The 20181-nt window shown below is 40.3% G+C and overlaps 1 protein-coding gene across 3 annotated transcripts in view; it reads right to left on the bottom strand.

Annotated features, from left to right (window-relative positions):
- Positions 1 to 20181, bottom strand: part of LOC131693245 (optomotor-blind protein) — a 363110-nt gene that overhangs the window by 207388 nt on the left and 135541 nt on the right. For all 3 annotated transcript variants that reach the window (XM_058980914.1, XM_058980915.1, XM_058980916.1), the window contains exon 3: positions 18552 to 18705. In XM_058980914.1, the coding sequence (XP_058836897.1) occupies positions 18552 to 18705 (154 nt within the window). The remainder of the gene's footprint in view (positions 1 to 18551; positions 18706 to 20181) is intronic.

The following is a 20181-nucleotide window of genomic DNA, read 5'->3' as shown; positions in this document are numbered from 1 at the left end:
TAATTATGTGGAGAATGTTTTGAGCGGCTCAATAACTTCTGTTGTTATTTACTCACATACATATTTATTCATCTCGAATAATGTATCTACTGATTGTAAGAAGTCCGTTGCGTGTTTTTATCTTATTTTGGTTGAATGTGCAGTCCCTGGGGAAAGAAAATCACGATGGAACCAACATGCGGAGGTTTGGGAACGCGTAGCTACCATCCAGACGAAGAGTAAACAGCAACTGACCCAAACTTCCATAGAACATTGCATGAAAATGGATCTCACTATTTGACAGTTGAGAGAGCTTGTTTACTAATAAAAATATTCGATATGATCCAGTACAAGAAACTTGGTTCGAATTGCTTTTAAATTCCAACACTATGTAAACAAGCTCACTGAACTGTCATTTTTCGACCATTTTAACTCAGATGATATAATTTTGCAATGTTCCATATATTACCATCGCCTTCCATATTTTGACATTATTTTGTAGACCAGTAGCACAGTTTAGGATAACAAAATATTTAATTTTTCAATAAAAAATAAAGTTACACTGTTTTTAGATAAGCTTTTCTCTTTTTAGTAAGAAAGAATTCACGAATAAATCAGATCAATCGATACAGTGGTGTGGAGTTATCGTGATTATCGCAGACGTTATAAATTTTTTAAAAGGGATCATTTTTTGCAATTAAACGTTGTGTATCCAATAAAAATTATTTTATAAATTGAGAAACTCATTCACTTTTAGAATCTTTGAAAATTAACCGGAAGAATGCTTCTGGTTCCCGATCATCCGGATTTCGGGAGGGATGTTGGAAAGTTGTCACAGAGCTCAGTTATGTATCGTCACGGGGTCGTATGACAATTTGACCTCATAACTGCCATTTACGGCCCCGTTAGGACTTGCTCCAAAATGTCCCTTTCAGGGTCAAACCACCAAATGGTCCCATGGTCATGAGATGCAGTCTTCTGATGTAATTCGAAGAATTTTGATACCCATTTTACCAGTACTCTATTGAAATTCACAAATAGTATCCCAATACGGGAACATTGCTCCGGAAATCCGAATGCCCGCGAACCAGATGAATTCATCCGGTTTTTTTAATAGAATCTAAATGTAGACGAGTTCCTGAATCCAAAACATCCTGATGAACCCGAATAGAATAAAAAATGACATAGCCAGTTTCAGTTTTGCGGGTACCCCGGTGTCGGCTTGTTGTGGTATAAAAAATCCAGAAGCCTTTCCTCGGTCCCCTTTTCACGGATCTTCAATTTAATTGCCCCGAAATCTATACTTGGTGATGTTCACTAAATACCAATTACCAAACTGGGGAAGAACACTGGAATGTCATGGATCGAAATCGTGAAAGGTACCCGGGCACACTGTCGGGCACCTAACGGTTAAACATCCAACAGCTGGAAAATCTCCCAGGGACCCCTTGATATTAATTCAATTGCTCATAAACGACACAAAAACGAAAACAACAACTATATAACAGGTAATAATATGGTGAAATTGTAACATTATAGTAATTTAGCTCCAACTGTTGACAGCCGGCTGTGTGATCAATTTTACTATGGTTGGAAACTTATGTAAAGAGCTGTTGCACACTCAATTCGGCTCGGTAATTTCCGAATAGCTGTGTAGTCAGCAAATTTTTGAAACTGATATCTCAGTAAAGTGAGATTAGTTTGCTGATTTTCGGTGATATATTTTCCCAGTCTCAGCACTCAAACGCCATTTTTACAGAGATTTCAGTAAAAAATATTGTTTGCTAAATTTAAGCATTTGAGATTTCGCCAAAAGATGCAAAAAAAGCTGAGATTCGGAAAAAAAATTAAGTGTTTGGTAATTATTTGTAGTGGCAATGAGCTCAAATAAAATCGTAATCGTAATATGGAACTTGAAATAATATTTCGTGAGGAAAACAAAGCATTTTGCACTGCAAAAACCTGTTTTAATCCACCTAGAGGTGCAATTGTGCCTTTCTCATTTCTCCAAACTTAAACAAATTTAATAGCTGGTTCGTACAATATAACATTATGGAAATGTCTTTCATTCTTATTACACTTGGTAAGTATATTTAAGAGCACCTTTTTGCATTCATTGCGGTATCGGTTTGAATCGGAGTTTTCTATGTGATCGCACTCCACAACCCGTAAGTCCGGAGCCGGAAGTCGGATGGAGATGGAATTTAATATCAGTTTCCGGGGACGCCTTTCATTCCAGACTAAGCTGATCAAATCGGTCTAGCCATTTTCGAGAAACCAATATAACCGTTATTCTGAATTTGGATGCTTCCGGATCCGTCGATGGTGGCCAGTGTGGCCAAAGAGACTTTGAATGACTGTTGGTGACCTAGATCTACAAATTTAACAGTTGTGTTTACATTTTGGAAAAAAATTCACCTTTTTACATTCATCGCTGAATTCGTTAGAATCGGGATTTGCTGCGTGATCGTAGGTATCACCCTGTAATTCAGGAACCAGAACTCGGATCCACACAAAATTCAACAGCAGCTAATGGACCTTTCATTTAAAATCAAGTTTGTCAAAATCGGTCCAGAAAATTCCGAGAAACCGATGTGGACAAATCAACAAATTTTGTTTTGTAACCATACTCTTCAACTCGTAATCCGGAACAAGATGTCGGTTGAAAATGAAATTCAATGGCAGCCTATGGGAATAGTATACCTTTCATTTGAATCTTAGTTTGTAAAAATCGGTTCAGCCATCTCCGAGAAACCGATGTGGACATTTTGTTAACAAATCCGCACATACACACACATACATACATACATACATACATACATACATACATACATACATTCATACATACATACATACATACATACATACATACATACATACATACATACATACGTACACACTTACATACACACATACATACACACAGATATTTTGCGATCTCGGCGAACTGAGTCGAATGTTATATGAGACTCGGCCCTCCGGACCTCGGTTAGAAAGTTGGTTTTTGGAGCAATTGCATAACCTTTCTATATGAGAAAGGCAAAAGAATAATATTTAATTAGCTTAATCAGCATGAGTTCAATGTTATCTTCATGTGATTATATTTTGAAATGTTGGTGGAATGGGTTTGAAAGTGGAGGTAATGCGGGGTTAGTAGAGTGGGAGTGGAGGATGCGCCAGAAATCCTTCATCTTATTTCGGTATACGGGGTGGATGAAGGAAATACGGGCGTGAGGGTGGTCGAAGGGGAGGGGAGTGATGAAGGAGGGAGGTGTAAGGGCAAGGCGGGGGGGAGGGGCGGCGACGCAATACTCAACTGCATATTTTGCCTTCCATTTGAGACTTGGTTTGAGAAAATCGGTTCAGTCATCACCGAAGAACCGATGTGACTTTAATTGTGGAATATGCCCGGAATTCCGGACTTCCGGAATCGTCGATAGTGGACAATATATTCAAAGAATGTTTGATTGGCAATCAGTGATCTAGATCTGCGATTAGAAGTAATTTGGTGTAGAGGTGTGCGCCGCGCCGCCGATTTCAAGTAAAGGTCGGCGGAGCGCCGGCGTCACGCCGATGTGCTTACTATTTTTACATGCAATCGTTAGCGCGGCGCGGCGGCGGCGGCGTGGCGCACACCTCTAATTTGGTGACCATTTCAATAGTTTTTAGCCTCTGAGGTATTACGGTTGTACCGTTTTATATGAGAAAATTCCAGTGTATCCTTACTTACACCCCTGCAACTCCGGAAGCAAGTATCAGAGCCGAATGAAATTCAGCAGCAGTCAATGGTATTACTGTATCTTTCATTTGAAATCAAGTTTGTAAAAATCGGTAGAGAATTCGTTGGGGAATGGGTGTGATATTAGCTTAGGAACTTCGCGGGTTCCCCGGGGGCGTCATGAACCGTCATAGGTGGCCAATGTGGTCAAAGCTGCTTTGATTGATCATTAGTGATCCAGACCCGCAAACTAGAGTAATGTTACATCAATTTTAATATGTTTTACATCATTTGAACATCATGGTGGTACCAGTTTATATGGGAATTTGCTGTGTGACCGCACTCTTCAACCCGTAACTCCGTAACCGGAAGTCGGATCAACTAAAAATTCAATAGCAGCTTATGAGAGCGTTATACCTTTCAGATGAAACTAAGTTTGCGAAAATCGGTTTAGCCATCTCTGAGAAAATTGTGTGAGTTTAAATGACACACACACATACACACATACATACACACAGACATTTGCCGATCTCGACGAACTGAATCGAATGGTGTATGACACTCGGCCCTCCGGGCCTCGGTTAAAAAGTCGATTTTTACAGTGATTGCATAGCCTTTCTTTATATGAGAAAGGCAAAACCGGTTGAGGTTAAGTATTTCGCGAGGAAATTAAACCAAACTCCTTTGGTTTGAGTTTAAATTTGTAGTTATACCTAAATGAGCTGTCAGAAATCTTAATAGCATACACTACACCAGCTTATGTGGTCGAATGGGTAGGGTGCACAGAGTAGCTAAGATGAATTAGGGATCATCCAAAATTCTCACTATCATTCGCCTATTTTTTATGTCGGTGAAATCTCTTGTGACAGTGGATTACGTCGTAGCACGAAACCGTCAGACATTCTGCCAATGTCGAACGTCTTATACACAAGTGTAACCATTGGATACTTGAAAAATTTCGATTAACAAAGGAATAATTACATATAATCGATTTTTGGACCACAAAAATTATCTGACGCATTTTTTATAACAAATACAATTCTCGTTCTTTGTACGCATCTTTGGCTCCAGCGTATGCAGTTCGAATGATCTGAGCCATTTTTCAATCGCGTTCTCAAACTGGATAGATTTCTGTCCTAGGACCAGCTGAATCGTTAATAAATCAACCATACTTATAACCATCAGAATCTTCAGATTGCGTGTCACACATTCGGCGAGGCGAGAAATAAACCAAACGTCGCTTGACGAGAAGTGAAAAAGGCAAAAGCAACTAGAAGTATGTGCCACAGGAACTTGAAAACATTGGTTCCTCAATCGGGTCGTGATTGCTGAAGCGCGTCAATGTGTTGAGTACAGAAGTGCGAACGGCTATTTTTGTGAGCCGACGCACCACCACATCCGCTTCGCTCGCCAAGGCTAGTTGCTTTTATTACCGACAACATTTTTCACATACTTTTTCTCTCTCTAATTAATAATTAAAGAAAGGTAAAACCATAAAACTACAATCTCATAAATATGAATTATGGCATTCTTTGCTCCACTAATCACCAAACCGCACAACCCCTGGCCCTGTCCCTGGTCACGACCAATGCCTACTCCGATGTGCGTAGCCATCGTGCACGGAACGAATCGTTTGCGGTTTGACCCTTGTCCTTGTCACCCTTCGTTCAACCGCGGTAGCTAGTCAGTGGTCACTTGGACCACAATCCTGATCGATGGCCGTGTGGCAATCGTTTGCAGCCCAGGTGACGTGACTATTTCACAAGGTGTTTCCAGTCGCACCTTTTCAAAGCAGGCAAAAATCACCTAATAGCTACGAGTGTCACTTTCGCCGACATAAAAAAAATAATAGAGTAAGAGAGGAACGTCGATGAAAGGGCAAAATTTATAGTCGCTAATTTTTACGACACTGGCGTTGCGATCCAAGTGGCTATTCTGGGCTGTGTCAAATGCTGAGCTGGGAGGTAGGCTGATTTTGGTACCTGCCGGTTCATTCCATGCCACAATTTGCTGCAAGTGCCGAAAGTTTTAGGCAATCAACCGTCCAACCGGTAGCGAGCGTTCGTGCGACTATTCATTAGAATATACGGTTAGGCGTTATTTTGATAATCAAAAATATACACCGCTGATGAATGTTGGTAGCGCAGGCAAGGCAAGCTGTTAATGGGCCAATCTGAGTCAGCTGCTAGTTAGGTGCGAATCAGATATTTAGTACTTATCGTAGGCAGTTTGTTGCCGATGGTTGCGTGACGAAGGAGCCTCGTGTTTGTCTCAACTGGTGGTGGACAATTGGACAGGATTGTAGCACAATAAAGAATATCGATGAAATATCTGTGAGGCGAACACCAACAATGACAAGTACTGTCTACCGACTGTTTTGTGAGCTTCGTATTGTCACAAATTATTGAAGGGCGTGCGTGAATATCCGTGAACGATATCTATCTATATATATATATATATATATATATATATATATATATATATATATATATATATATATATATATATATATATATATATATATATATATATATATATATATATATATATATATATATATATATATATATATATATATATATATATATATATATATATATATATATATATATATATATATATATATATATATATATATATATATAAAAGTCAAAGTTTGTATGTATATGATTTATAGACTCCCAAACGGCTCAACCGATTTCCGTAAAAATTTGCACACAGTAGGTATTTGGTATGGGGCGTGTTTGTGTGCTATTAGTTGGAGATTATCTGCCCGCCAGATGTCGCTTCGGAACAAATTGTGTTTTCCTCCTATTGCACTGAAAGTCGCAGCAACGCGCGATGGGTATTAGCTAGTTACATATAAATTTCCCCAAGAAAATCAATTAAGATGCTTTAGGTTCAATAGCAATTTTACGTGAAAACGTACTGGTTACCGGTTAGCGATCTATGAACTCGTGGCTGCACTTATACAGACGATCGGTCAAAGAAAAGCCGACGCGCTTTCGGCCCAAGGCCATGTTCAGGTTGAACAGTTTCACCGAAGGTGCGCGCGAATCATTCTTCAAATGTAACAAAATAATTTACAACGCGAAACAGATCAATCAAAATCACAGACGGCCTGCCAGGGTGCGGAACGACAGAGAAACCGTTCAAGCGTAGCAACTTGGCCACCTTTCGCCTCACGGTCTGCTTAGCATTCACCGGGAGCCCCCAAAATATGACCATCTCTGCGGCGCGGTTAGCCTAATCGTGCTCAAATAATAATAACACTAATAACAACGTCACACCGCGTCCAGACCGCGGCGGTACTATTAATGTTGACCGAGGGCGAGTTTGGCAAGTGTTTCGTTCCAGAGGATCTGCGCTGAATCCCGATCACTTGCTGGCGGAACCGAACCGACAAAAGCTGGCTAAAAAAAACAAACCTAGCGCGATATGCTCTGAATATTCATTCGGGCCGCGTTTGCCAGGTATCGAAAATTAACTCGATCAACGACCGAACGAACAAGACGCGGCGGCAAATTTGTCTCTGTTCTTCCAGCTCGATGACATCCCTACATAAATTCGAATCAGCTCTGCTGTCACTTACGGACGCGACGAAGTGTTAATTCTCGGGTGATGCATTAGCTGCGATGGCTCAAATTTGAAACGGAAAGTGGCTGGCTGGGTGTTCAAACTTGGGAAAGCTTTCGATAGAATGTCCCAAATGTGTGCATTACTGATATACTTTGTTGCCAGATTCATGCACACACATAATGTAACATCGCCGGATTTCAGTATCGATGAAATAGGAGGACCGACTAATTTGTCCAACTAAACGCTCCCATGACTCCGTCTCGGGTGTCCTATCCGTTCGAAAACGATCAAAATAGACAAAAATCTGCTTTGCGACGTGCTCGACATAATTCATACTTCTTAAATTAGGTTTATTATGGCCAATATCGAAAACGTCTCGCATGGAATATATAAAGAGTTTATAACGGCAGCGACACATTGATGTTCCTTGAGGTGACACTCCTCCACAGCCAGGGTATCCTTTCGGTTTGTCTTTTCCCGAACGCACCCAGCCCGCTTTGATGTCAGCCAGTGGTCCGTAGAGCTCGGTTAGATTGGCTTCCCACATCACGTGAGCATATAGTTTCCGCTACGCAGCATGCCGTGCAGTTTCGGTGAATACCTTTTCATGGGTTGTCCCCCGGGCGAAAGAGAGACAGAACGTGATAGATGTTGTACTGCTCGTCCCCATCGAAGCCGAAGTTGGGTCAACCTATTTCCGTATCGAATTAAAAAGCTACCATCACACGGTGTGGACCTGTTCGTGTAGTGGGGGAAGGAGAGTTGGCTGCGAGGGTGGGAGAAAGATTCACGCAGTTTTCTCAAGGGTGCCAACTATACGCTCCAGTGAGTACGTTCTAGATGGTGGCGTCCGTAATTTGAACACAATTTACCGACCGGCGAAACTGGTTCGATCAAAATAAGTTTGGACCGAGGGGTTCCTTGGTCCGTGTGGAACTCTACTCTGAGTCTGGATATGTCACCACATGAAAGAAGCCACGTGTATCATCTACGAGCGGACGTGGCTTGCTGCGATGGGTTTGTCAGAAAACTGTTCCTCAGTTGAGGGAAAACCATCATCTCGTCAGTGGTACTGTTAAATTTAGTGGTTCGATGGAAAGATGGACAAATTGTATCGTATACAGTAAATACTACACAGATGACTGCGTTTGATTAGTTTTGTACTTTGTTATGCTACTATGTTCATTTAGGGACCAAACCAGCAAAGGATGGTGGCCGGCATTTTCGGCAATGAAGCAAATCAGTACAAATGGATCAAATTTCTGGCATCGCCTAAATTCTCGATAAGAATAAGTTTGCTTGGAGTATTTCAAGAATTTTGGGATCGGATTCTATAGCCTTCGCTGGTAACCCGCACGGCTAACTCGTGCAAACAAAAACATGTTTAATTTCCCATAAGAAAGCAAACTTTCGGGACACTAAAAGCATAAAAGACTTTACCGTCTCCGGAGGCGCTATCTCAAATATTTGAATCTCTTTATTTTCCTCGTCAACGAAAAAAAAAAGTTCGAAGGGATAAACAGCCATCAGCAAAGTGACTGATGAAAGATCAAATAAAAACATCTTCGTATGTATCGGCCACCTCACCGCCGCGGCGCACAGTGGCGGGTCTTCAAACAAAAGTCGGACAAAACCTCAAATGTTACCTAATTTGGCTGAAAATCACAATTTAAGCTAATTTTGAGGTGCTGAGCTTATTTTTAATGTCAAAAGTCGTCAAATATTAAATGCATTTTTCCATACAGTGTCATCGAACCTTTCTTATAACTATGATCCCGTATTCATGATAGACTTTCCGTTACTGTTCACCAATGTCAGCAATATCAAAAAATTAAGAACACTACTTTAAATCTATTGTATAACGTGTTGGTTTACTGTGGATTGTCTAACTATTTTACACAAAACACCCTGCGCCTCCATATCAGCAACAAAGCTTCAAAATCTCCTTAAACCTTTTTGCGCACCTAGGCGCAGAACAAGACCATGATATTCGCAAAATAGAGGTTATTTACCATAGAATGTATACCATGTGACCGTTCCGAAATGATTCCGAAATTTGTTCAGAATACATTAGTGAAAAAAGCATTTTTGATCTGACCACCTCAAACATATTTGAACTAAAAAGTCATAGTTCCAAACAGATTTACTAAATGTATTTTATTCACTAACCAAGTTCTTTCGTTCCTCTACACAATGAAACTAGTTGTGCTAAAATCGGACCAAAATCAAAAGAGCAACATGCATTTGAAGTGAACAGAGCCATGGTGGTTTCGGAAATGAAAATCATTAAAAAGTCCGGACTTTGATACGTTTAAACTCATGTTAAAAATCGTGTTCTTATCCAATGATCATAATATTTTGAATATACATCATTCAATACATGATAAATTTAGGAAAAATAGAAAATATCAATATTTCAAAAATAATTTTTTGAGGTTTTGGCCAGCCTCCAGCCACTGTGCGGCGTCCTACTCGGCTATTATACCAAAACAGAAAAACGGTAAAAACACATCACTACTGGGCTGTTGGAACACAGCAAACATCTCCAGCAGCAGCAGCAGCTAAAAGACACTTTTATTCGTGTTTCCCATCCCGACACTTTCATAATAGCAACTGGCCGCCTTTGCTGCTGCTCGAGAAACGAGATTGGGGTGTGACACACCGCTTGCTAGTGATGACACCTCAACCTCAGTAGTCAGCTAACGATAGCATAGCAGTCGGTGGCGGTGGCAATGGCATTGACTTTCTGGTCTATTCGAGAGGGCGGCATGCGGACAAAGAGGGCAAACAGGATTCAGGCGTGGATATGATCTGTAAATACTTGATTGGAAAACGGCGTGGCGCTGCCATAAACAGTGGTGTGTTTTGGATGTAGAACTTTTAAAAATTTCATATTCAGGTAAAATTAAGACATAATAAATGTTGTTTCGATAAATATATTTATACCCAGGCAGGGTTGTTACCCGCGCGAGATTTGGTGCGGTTCTCAAACCAAATAAATATTGCAAACACATCTTCAAAACATGCAATGGTTTTATTTGAATATTCTAGGAAACTTCTCATGTATTTTCTACATGTATCTTCTATTGGTAGGCTAAATAAATCATTTCTTGTTACTTGCAAATATTCCTAGCCTTCAGAGTTATTTTGAAGAATTAAAACCCAATATATTTTCGACAAAATAACGAATGTAATTTAAGGCTGATTAACAAAAGTAATATGCGGAAAAATATATGGACGGCGAAAATTGTGATTGTTTTCTTCTTACTGCACAGTCAAACCATGCATCCACTTCCACATGCTTCTCATTCGACTAGCTAACGACGAATGAAGCAGCTAGCACAAAAATGCATGCGGGACTTGTAAAACTTCCCAATATTCGATTAGGTCAACAACAATTTGCGTTATTCATAGAAGTCACACATACTTCGACATTCACTACAAAATTAGTCTACAAATTTTTCAAATTATAAGAGCAAATATGATTGCCGTATTTTAACGAATGTACGGTTCTTGTGAACTTAGTTCGCTACAGCTGCTTTGATTGCGCAGGAATCCACTTAAAACACAAAAGTTGAATTTAGCTAACTTTCGTCTATGAGTGGTTTAGAGGTTGTGAATAGCTGTAACTGAAGTAGCTGTGCTTCGATCTTGATGAAATTTAGAGGTTTTTTAATATGTACGTAGCAAAGTTCCATCCAAACCTCGGAATGGAACCGTATGTAGTTATTGTGGTTGAAGGTCATTCTGATAGAATTTGGCTAAAAAAGAATGCTAACCGTTGTGTTCTGTGGCGAATCCGTCTTCGAGAAGGTTATAAATATTATCGAGCAAGTAAACAACCCAACCGAAACATCGAGCAACAAACAGTGGCCAGAATTCAGGTCCGTATGCTGTTCGCCCATGTGCTGATGAAACTCGATGGATGTGTTTTGATTTACGCTGAAACCTATGCGATAACATGGGTCAAATTTTTTGCGAAAAGGTTCGAACAAAAAAGATAATTAAGCAAGGAATCTGTTCCAGCGTTCTAGTGACAGGTAATACTTTGAATTCAGAAGGAAAGGAAGTTCCTCAACAAACAGATGTTACCCTTCATTAAGTGCCATGATGGGCAATTGCGTTTTGGACAGTCAGCTTAGTCAGCTGCCATTACAGTAAGGACGTGCTATTATGATACGATAATGGAGTCCAGAATTCACCAAATTGTCCCAAGCTCCGTCCAATAGCGAAGTAATGAAGCGGAAATTGAAGATGAAGAGCACAGTTTCCAGCGAGATTGGTCGGATGAGGAATTGGTGGAATCAGCAGGCCAAGGCCATGACTGAAGAAGGTGTGCACCGGATGAAGTGCGGCATCAACAGAATAGTGCGCGGATAAATGATTTGTTTCAGTTGTTTTTAGCAAAATAACTTTTTGTTAATTTTGTCTCATCCTTACAAAATTATTCGACTGAAAGAAAGGTTTAAAAAATATACACATTTGTTAGTACCACATTTCCATTGAGCCTTTTTGTTAGTCGCAGGGTATGCAAATTTCTCTTTCGTGAATAGACATATGGACGATATGCCTATTGTAGAAGAAAAAGTTGCGATAAACAGCTTGACATGAAAACGAGCGTTTTTGTCTCCTTAACCCTAAAAAAGGCAAGCTAAAATTGTGACTTCAACAAGCATCGCTCCTAAGGCCCAATGAAACTAAAAGTCTCTTTTTTGGTTGTTTAATCAGTAAGAGAATCGAGAGTCCGAAAACGCACGATCATCTGTATTTCAAGTTACAAGTTCATTGAAACTAGAGAACTATAAATAGTCGGGCCTCTGAGACCCCTTGCCTTTTTGAGGGTTAAAAGTTGGCTTGGATCTTCAACCGAAAGAAAATGTCATAGACCCTGAAGTTTGACCAAAACGGAGATTGGTCTTTGTCTTCGAAGATCGCCTTCGTTCGGCTGTGGCCCACTAGAAGGTCAATAATCTATTTTCTTTTTTCCATACAAAACCAGGCTATAGTGCCCGTATAGCGTCCGGCATACCCTGCTGGGTCGAACCGATTATAAGCCAACGTGCTTGTCATCTTTTAGTTGCTGCAGAATAAGTGCTGATTATGACTTGTGTAGTGCTCTGATCGATAATGCTTAGAATAGCACGTCCGTTATCTCCAGCATAAATCTTCTCGAGACTCCGACCTCTATACTCAAAGTAGATGCTCACCATGAACGCTTCTTGCTGAAGTTTAATATGCAAGTTGAGCCATAAGACGCTTTTGCCGAATCCGTCGGCGCCCTCAACTTTGACTTCAATCGTTGCAATTTTGATGAAGTATCCGCGGCCTTGCTGTTGACTGGTTTGATCTGTTAAGTGCAGACGATCTGGATCATGCTGTCGCGGTATTCTACGGAACTGTATACGAGATACTCCGCTGCATAGTTCCTCAGAAACGTGTCAATAGAAAGACGGACTACAAGTGATGAAATTCCGAGCTTCATCGTCTACGCAACATTCTCCGATAATAACGCAAGCGATACTTCTATCACAAGACCGACGAAAACAAAGCTGTTCTTCGCCATCTGCATCTGCAATACGAAACTGCCCGGAATAGTGCATACGGCGAGTATGTAAGTCATGTCCAAAGCAACCTTCGGATCAACCCCTCAACGTTCTAGAAGTTTGTAAACAGCAGAAAATGAGCTGGTGGTATTCTCGTGAATGTTTATCTGGGGAATGCCAGCTCGGAATTCCTAGACCTTTCTGCAGAATGCTTTAGTGGGGTATTCACCAACCCAGCTATCTCTCCGCCACAAGAGTATATAGACACATTACCAGCATACTATATCAGTCTCCCTTGCTTGAGTATGAGTGTAGCAGACGTGTGAAAGAACTAAGCCACTTCAAATTTAATGACTTACACTAGCATCTTAGTACCCTCTAGGAAGTCACCTAGGGCCGTTCATTTTCATTTTATTCATAAACGGTCTTTGCACTCGTATCAAATTTGGAAAACTATTCCTCCCTGACGATTTAACACTCCGGCACTCGCGCCGTTGTATTTTGTGCAACACCTTCAGAAAATCTGGCGAAATCTTCTTTCAGCACCAGCGGCTGCTCATTCGGGGAGCCATTCGCGCGAATGCCGGAGGTTTAAAGATTTTTCGTTCCATTGCTTCTGGACTTGACCCTGCTGCACTTCAAGATGACGTACTTAACATTAAGCAATGGTGCCTGCTGGTATGCAGGTAAACGTTGACAAATGTAACAGGATAAGTTTCAGGCAATTATCCACTGTATCCCATAATGAGCTCTTGCTCCAAGGCCATACAAAAATGTTTCGTGCGAAATACTCTAAAAAATTTGCCATGGAATGACCCTGCCCATCACCTTATAACGATAGGTGCATGTTGCTTGAATTACCGACGTTAGAGTTGTGCCGCATATTCTTGCAAAGAATGTTTATATTCGATATGTTGTGCAGTAATATTGACTGCCCAGATATTCTTGCACTGATTAATGTGTTTGTACCTCATCGGGCTCTCTCTTTGTGAATTCCTAGACACCGTTCTGTTTATGGTCAAAACAATCCAGTGGATGAATGTTGCCACAAATTCAACAAAACCTCACATCTGTTTGATTTAATTGTCACCAAACCTAGTTATAAGTTAGCTATTTGGAATTTTAAATGATTTATAATTTAGATAGCATGTTATTTTTATATAATCGCTACGGTATCTACCGAAGATCGGAACAACTAAATTAATAAATAAACGTACAACTATGAACCGATTTGCCTCGTACAAGAAGGAAAAGCTGCCATAACTTTGACTAAACAACCGTATTACCATAAAGGGATCTTCTATGCTCTTGCGTAACCCCGGATTTGTAATTTTCAACAAAAATGAGTTGACAAAGCCACATGAAATGCCTCGTGCATGTATACTATCGAATGGTACTATTGACGCATGTCTCATATCTGACCTCACAACTTGCGTGCTGTCACTGTTAATAACATAAACAGAAAATTCGTCTGTTATTCGGAATATTTGTCGCATAAATCTTCCTTAAAGTTATCGATGAATTTTTTTGTGCAATATTAACCCCAACCGGAGTTTGCAAATATAAGCGAAAATATTCTTTCTTTCATAAAAATTCCAACCGGAACCACAGGCACAAGTTTCTTGGAAATGTTGCAATTTTCACAGTTTCATCGTATTTACAATATTTTATGTCGGTCTCAATCAAACTGCCTCAAGGATGGCTTCTTAAGGTTGGACAGAGAAAGCGCAAAAATCGAAAACGAAAAAAGCAGTTTTTTCCACACCGTTTGTTAGATCTTCATAATAATCAATCAGCTTATGTAGAATGTTGTTACAGTACTGCTGATTAATTTTTATAAAGATCTAACATACGGTGTGGAAAAAATTGCTTTTTTCGTTTTCGATTTTTGCCCTTTCTCGGTTCAACCTTAATACACATAAAACATAGTCATTTTCAGAAAAAAATTCAACTTTATATTCTCACTGTTGGTAATTTATAAACGTAAAATAACGAAAATGTATGGAATTACTCACTTAAGCGCCAGAATAAATCACCAAGAGGTACAACAAAGTTAAAAAAAAAAATTACTGATTATTACTATTTTTTGGGTGTATTAATAATCCATCATTGTGCAAGTTAGACCTCTAATATGAACATTAATGTTGCCCATCGATGAATATTGATGTAAAATTCAAAGATTTATGCAAAGCAATGCGTGCTTCCAGTAAAGTATGTATTTTTTGGTAAAATTCAAAAAATGCCGCTCTTGGTACTTTTTGCGCTGATTATTACAAATTAAGTTAGGCGGACGTTACTGAAGGGAACTTGAACATAATTATAAAACACATGATTCTTGTTCATGGTCCTGTTTTCGTTACGTAAAAACGAGATTGTTCCTGAATTCATGACACATTATTCACGATTTTAGGAAACAAAAACCTCAATAATATGTATTTGCCGACAGGCTCGAAGTGCCGTATCCCCCAGAGAAAAAAGTGAATTAATTTTAAGGACGATACTGCGAATGTCAACGGACTCGTCATTTATAGATGCTTCCTCGTACATTCTGGCGCACCTTCCAATGGTACGATTATGGTAATATTACGGTGACATAAAACGGTAAACATAACTGTTTACGGTGCCTCAGGGTGTTTATGAATAGACGTACAGAACCGAAACAAAAACAAAACAAATCTCATTCCCAGCCAATATCAGTATGCAAACTGAAAACAAATAAACGTTTGAGGCTTATAAGGAAATCATATTCCGACTTCAATAGACTGTTTAACATCTCACCCAAACTTTGACATACTAATTAGAAAAATCCTGATAACATCAGCAAACCACCGCGATTATCGCATTGCAGTAGAAGACTGCTCTGAGCCATCATCAATGAAAAGAATCGAAATTTCGGCACAGAACCCCGAATGAGGATTAGCCGTAGTTGCGTTTCAATAGCAGTGCAGAACCGTAGAATGGCCAGACAAAGTTCCCTTTGTTCCCTCGTTCCAATCCAAACGAAATCCAGGGTGGTTCAGAAACTTTCAAGTGCAGTCGAGCATTTACCGAAAGACCATGCCGACGCTGTAAATTGGAACGAAAAAGATAGTGGATTAATAGCAAGATAAATGGACTGATCTCGGGGTTAGGTAACCTTCATACACATCCGACTTATAGACTGGTGGACTTTACATGATTTCGCTGATCTGATAATCTGATTAACCTCCTTACAATTGTTTAGGAGAAACGTGGCCATGAAATAATTATTTGAAGTTCGGTAGTTACATTATAATATTCTACAAATCAGAATGCGTTTTGCGTATCAGAGAAGTTTAAATGCCTCATCAAACATTCTTAAAACATCTCCAACATTTCCACGAAACACAATACTTGCCTCAAAACGATGTGGAACCACAAAAAATATCTATTCCAAGCTAGATCGTCCCTGTTTTTAAAGTCGAGTGCTCTCCAACAATAGGATCAATGTCCAAATAATATTCCTAATTTTCTAAAATACCTCATTGTGCTTTGCCTCTGCTCCGGCGGCGATGCCATCAGGCGGCCTCAGGTAAACCTTTTTTCCCAAATCTCTCAATCCTCCATTCTTCGGAACCTTTTCATGTCGGGAAAATTTGTTAAACTCCGACCGGTTGTGTAGCGGGAATAGCAAAAAGAAGGGAACGCCACACAAAACTAGGAAAACGAAACCGTCCCGAAGAGCAGGAAGATAGGGACAAGCAATTGAATCAGAGATAAAAAGATATCCTTGTTATGCTGGCTACTGCTTCTGCTGCTGCTGGTGTTAAAGGCTGCTCCTTGCAAGGCTGCTCAAGGTGCGCTATCGAGGGCGCACTCTAAGTTAAGAATGGCCCTGATGTCCCTTTTTCCCTCCATTCAGTCGTATCCAAGGAGATCATTATCCGACAAATTTTCGGGGTTTGGGAAACGTTTAAGCGATGCCCACAAATGTCACTCGTACCGGGTTTCCTTTTCTTCGTTCCGTTCTCGTCATCGTCGCTGGAGCGTTAACGTTGTGGGTTCGGGTTGGCCGGGTGCCTGCTTTACAACCAGTTAATGGGTTGTAGAAGGGAGTAATTTGGGAACAAGCGATTATCTCAATTCTACGAGCAGCGGCGGATCGGTGTCGTCGTTTTGTTCGTTTTCTATTTTTTTGATAAACGGAATTATGTTCATTTTACAGGCTGCACGTTACGCAACTGTTGCTAGGAAACAAAGCACTTGATCTATGAGACAAACCAGCATCATAGGAGACTGAAAACAGCTGTTTGATAAAAGACAACCGCTGTTGGACGTTTCTTCGAAACCGCGAGTCACTGAATTGCAAGTTTGCACAGATTATTTTAAAAACATCATCCTTCAATCCCACAAAAATACCGAAACCGGATTTCAACTGAAATTTTTGCATATTTAACCACTCAAGCAATCCATCATCATCCAAACTAACTCCGTCATCGATCTTCAACTGTCCGAATGCTTGTAAACAGTAGCTCACAGCTACCAAAAAAAACTGTTTTGCCTGATTCGAATGCCGACAAACAAAGCTTAAAAACCGACGAGAAACAGCTCTTATCAACATCCATTATGCTGGACGCTTGTTTTAATTACGCCTGCGGCAAATTTTTCTTTGGTGATCCAACCTCGCACTCAATCAATGAGGCCGTTTTAATGGACCATCGAAGATTTGCTCTCCCATCCTATCGCGTCCCACCGCAACCTGTCACCGCATTCCGACTTGATCAATCTGTTACGTGTTTACAGTAAACACAATTAAGCGCAATTCAAGTGGGTCTGTCGGTAGCTTTTGTCACCACATTAAATCAAATAGATTTGTTTGTACGCGGGTTTCTATCAGTTTCATTCCGTTGACTGAGCGAGACTGTCGGATTGTCACCCTGACTATCAATACCAGCATTTGCGGAGTTTGAGTTCAACAATCTCACAACCGCTGACTGTTTAGATTATTGCAACCGACTGGCAGCACTGCCCGTTTAAATTTCTGAAGACAGAAACCTATCAGCCCGCACCGGCTTCCCCCTTGAAATAGATTAACATCGGGGGTGAGCACTCAGCAAGTGTCATCATTGTCAATATTCCTAAGCTAAAGACGCGATCATTGCATCGCAGTAGGCACGTTGGCTGGGAAGAAACGCGAGGATCAAAGAAACCGCGCGCTGTAGACTTACTGAAGGTAGCACTGTAAGCACGATGGGAATGCCGCACCGGGCGGCGATGGTCTCTTTTCGACGCGCTCGCGTCGCTCACTCGCGGAAGCCCGTTTGCTTCGAAGACAACTGTCTGGCGTATGTTTGGCTGCTGGTGCGCCGTGTTGTCGGATCGGTCGTTAATGTGTCGCCCCGTCCCGTTGATGCGAGCACTTTGCCTATTATTTAATGATGACAAATATTGTTATAGCCTATATTTAATCTGCTGCCTTTCCACTAAGTCTTGATCGCCGAAGCAAACTGCTATTTAAGCCAATTGCTCACTTAATTGTCAGATGGAGCCGAGCTATGAAGCTGTTGCTGGGTGCGGGCAATTTAATGGAATTTGCGTTTCTAGTGATCGATCGGGGATTCGAACGGCGTAAAGCAGATCAAAGCTGGGATAGTTTGTACATTCCACGGAAGCTAGTTGACTAATTATTGACCAGTACAAATATTTAGTCGATGAGAGCTTAAGGTCACTATACACAGTAAAAACAATGCAAATGAATATAAATCGGTACTTACAAATCCATGCTTATCACTAATGTTGTTGGTCAGTTTCAGCTTGTGAAACGACACCACCTTCTGCATCCACTGTTCACCGGTAGATGGCGAATCCGGATGAATGTACATCCGTTTCGGCATCTCCGGATCCGCTTTGCCAGCCACCATCCATCGACTGCAAGGAGAAGAGCAATAACGTGCAACAATTAGCATTCAGACCGATAAAGGTTATTTCATGTGTGATTTAGTCTTTTGAAGAAAAGCAACACCGCTTAAATACTACTTATAGTCGCCCAAATATGAGCCTAATACCTCTGCCTCTTTAGGAATAACAACTACGCCAAATTTCATCATAAAACGTGAGCATTTTCAGATAATGCTGTTGTTATCATGAACAAGAATGAAACAATACTTTGAAATGAATGTTTGGTCTAGTAGAATGATTCACGTTGGTACAAACTAACACTGTAATAATAACAATAATAATATGCAATCTAAAAAATGACCACTTATTTTAGTAAAGGCATGTTCCACCAAATTCCATTACAAGCGATGACAAAATTTTCATCGCTTTATTTTAATTGCGCTCTAAAAACTTATACAATCACGCGAAAAACAAAAGAATAAATCCGATCAATATAACCGAATATCGATTAGGAAGGTTTAACCTTACGGTTATATGTTTCTTTTTTCGGGTTACAAAAATCTCTTTAGAAAAAGCTCTATTCCTATGTGCGGGGTTAGAAATCAAACCCAGGTGAACTGCGCATAAGGCAATCGATTTACCAACTACGTTATGGCCACCCCTAAAAAACCCTGGTAATCATCAGAAAATATATGTCTATATATGTTAGAAAAAAAAATGCCAAGAAAATTTAACTTGTACCCATTTATCGGTTACGATTCTTACACGTTAAAGTTCGTAAACATGTGTTTTCACTCATTTTTTACCAGTTTACAGATTGTGGGCGCATCAGTTACGCAATCACATTGTTCCGTTTGGTGTACTTCTTAGTTGTAGCAGTACAGTTGAATGATTGGCGTCCAAGAGGGGCCACCTTTTGTATGTTTTACAGAAAATGGAAAAAACTTCCGCATTTCCAATTTAGCATTGGTTTTATTGTAAAATACATTGACTCCCGTTGAATACAAAAAATAAGATTATTACATGTACTACTTATTAATTCACGAGAATTTGCGTAATTCAGGGAGTAGCCCCAGGGGTGCCTAGCGTCCAAAAGGTAGAATGTAATCCACCATCCACACATCCTTTCATTAACTTTCGTTTTAGAAATATACAGAGTTTTGGCAAAGTTATTGCATTGCTTCCAGCGCTTTATTTGATCAGGGCCGTGCTGTTATCAACTTTTGAATGGAACTGGTGGTGTGCTGATCGCTGTTCGCCATGGCATAGAAGCCCGAGTGATGAACGATGACCGGTGGACGAGCTCCGAGCAAGTGTGGATTTCAGTGAAACTTTCCAATCGCAATCAGTTCCTATGTGTCGTGTATTTTCCACATGACAGAATTCGTGATTTTAGCCTGACCGATGTAAATTAGAGTGGCTCGAATATGACATTTTTCAGCACAGCACTTTTTGAGTTCCTTTTGTGGTCCCGAATGCCTGTGCAAAGTTTGGGAGCGGTCGGTT

The sequence above is a fragment of the Topomyia yanbarensis genome, chromosome 3 (genome assembly GCF_030247195.1).
Source record: "Topomyia yanbarensis strain Yona2022 chromosome 3, ASM3024719v1, whole genome shotgun sequence".
In the NCBI taxonomy this organism is placed as follows: domain Eukaryota; kingdom Metazoa; phylum Arthropoda; class Insecta; order Diptera; family Culicidae; genus Topomyia; species Topomyia yanbarensis.
Note: the sequence above shows the minus strand (reverse complement) of the source record. Positions and strands in the feature narration are given on the sequence as shown.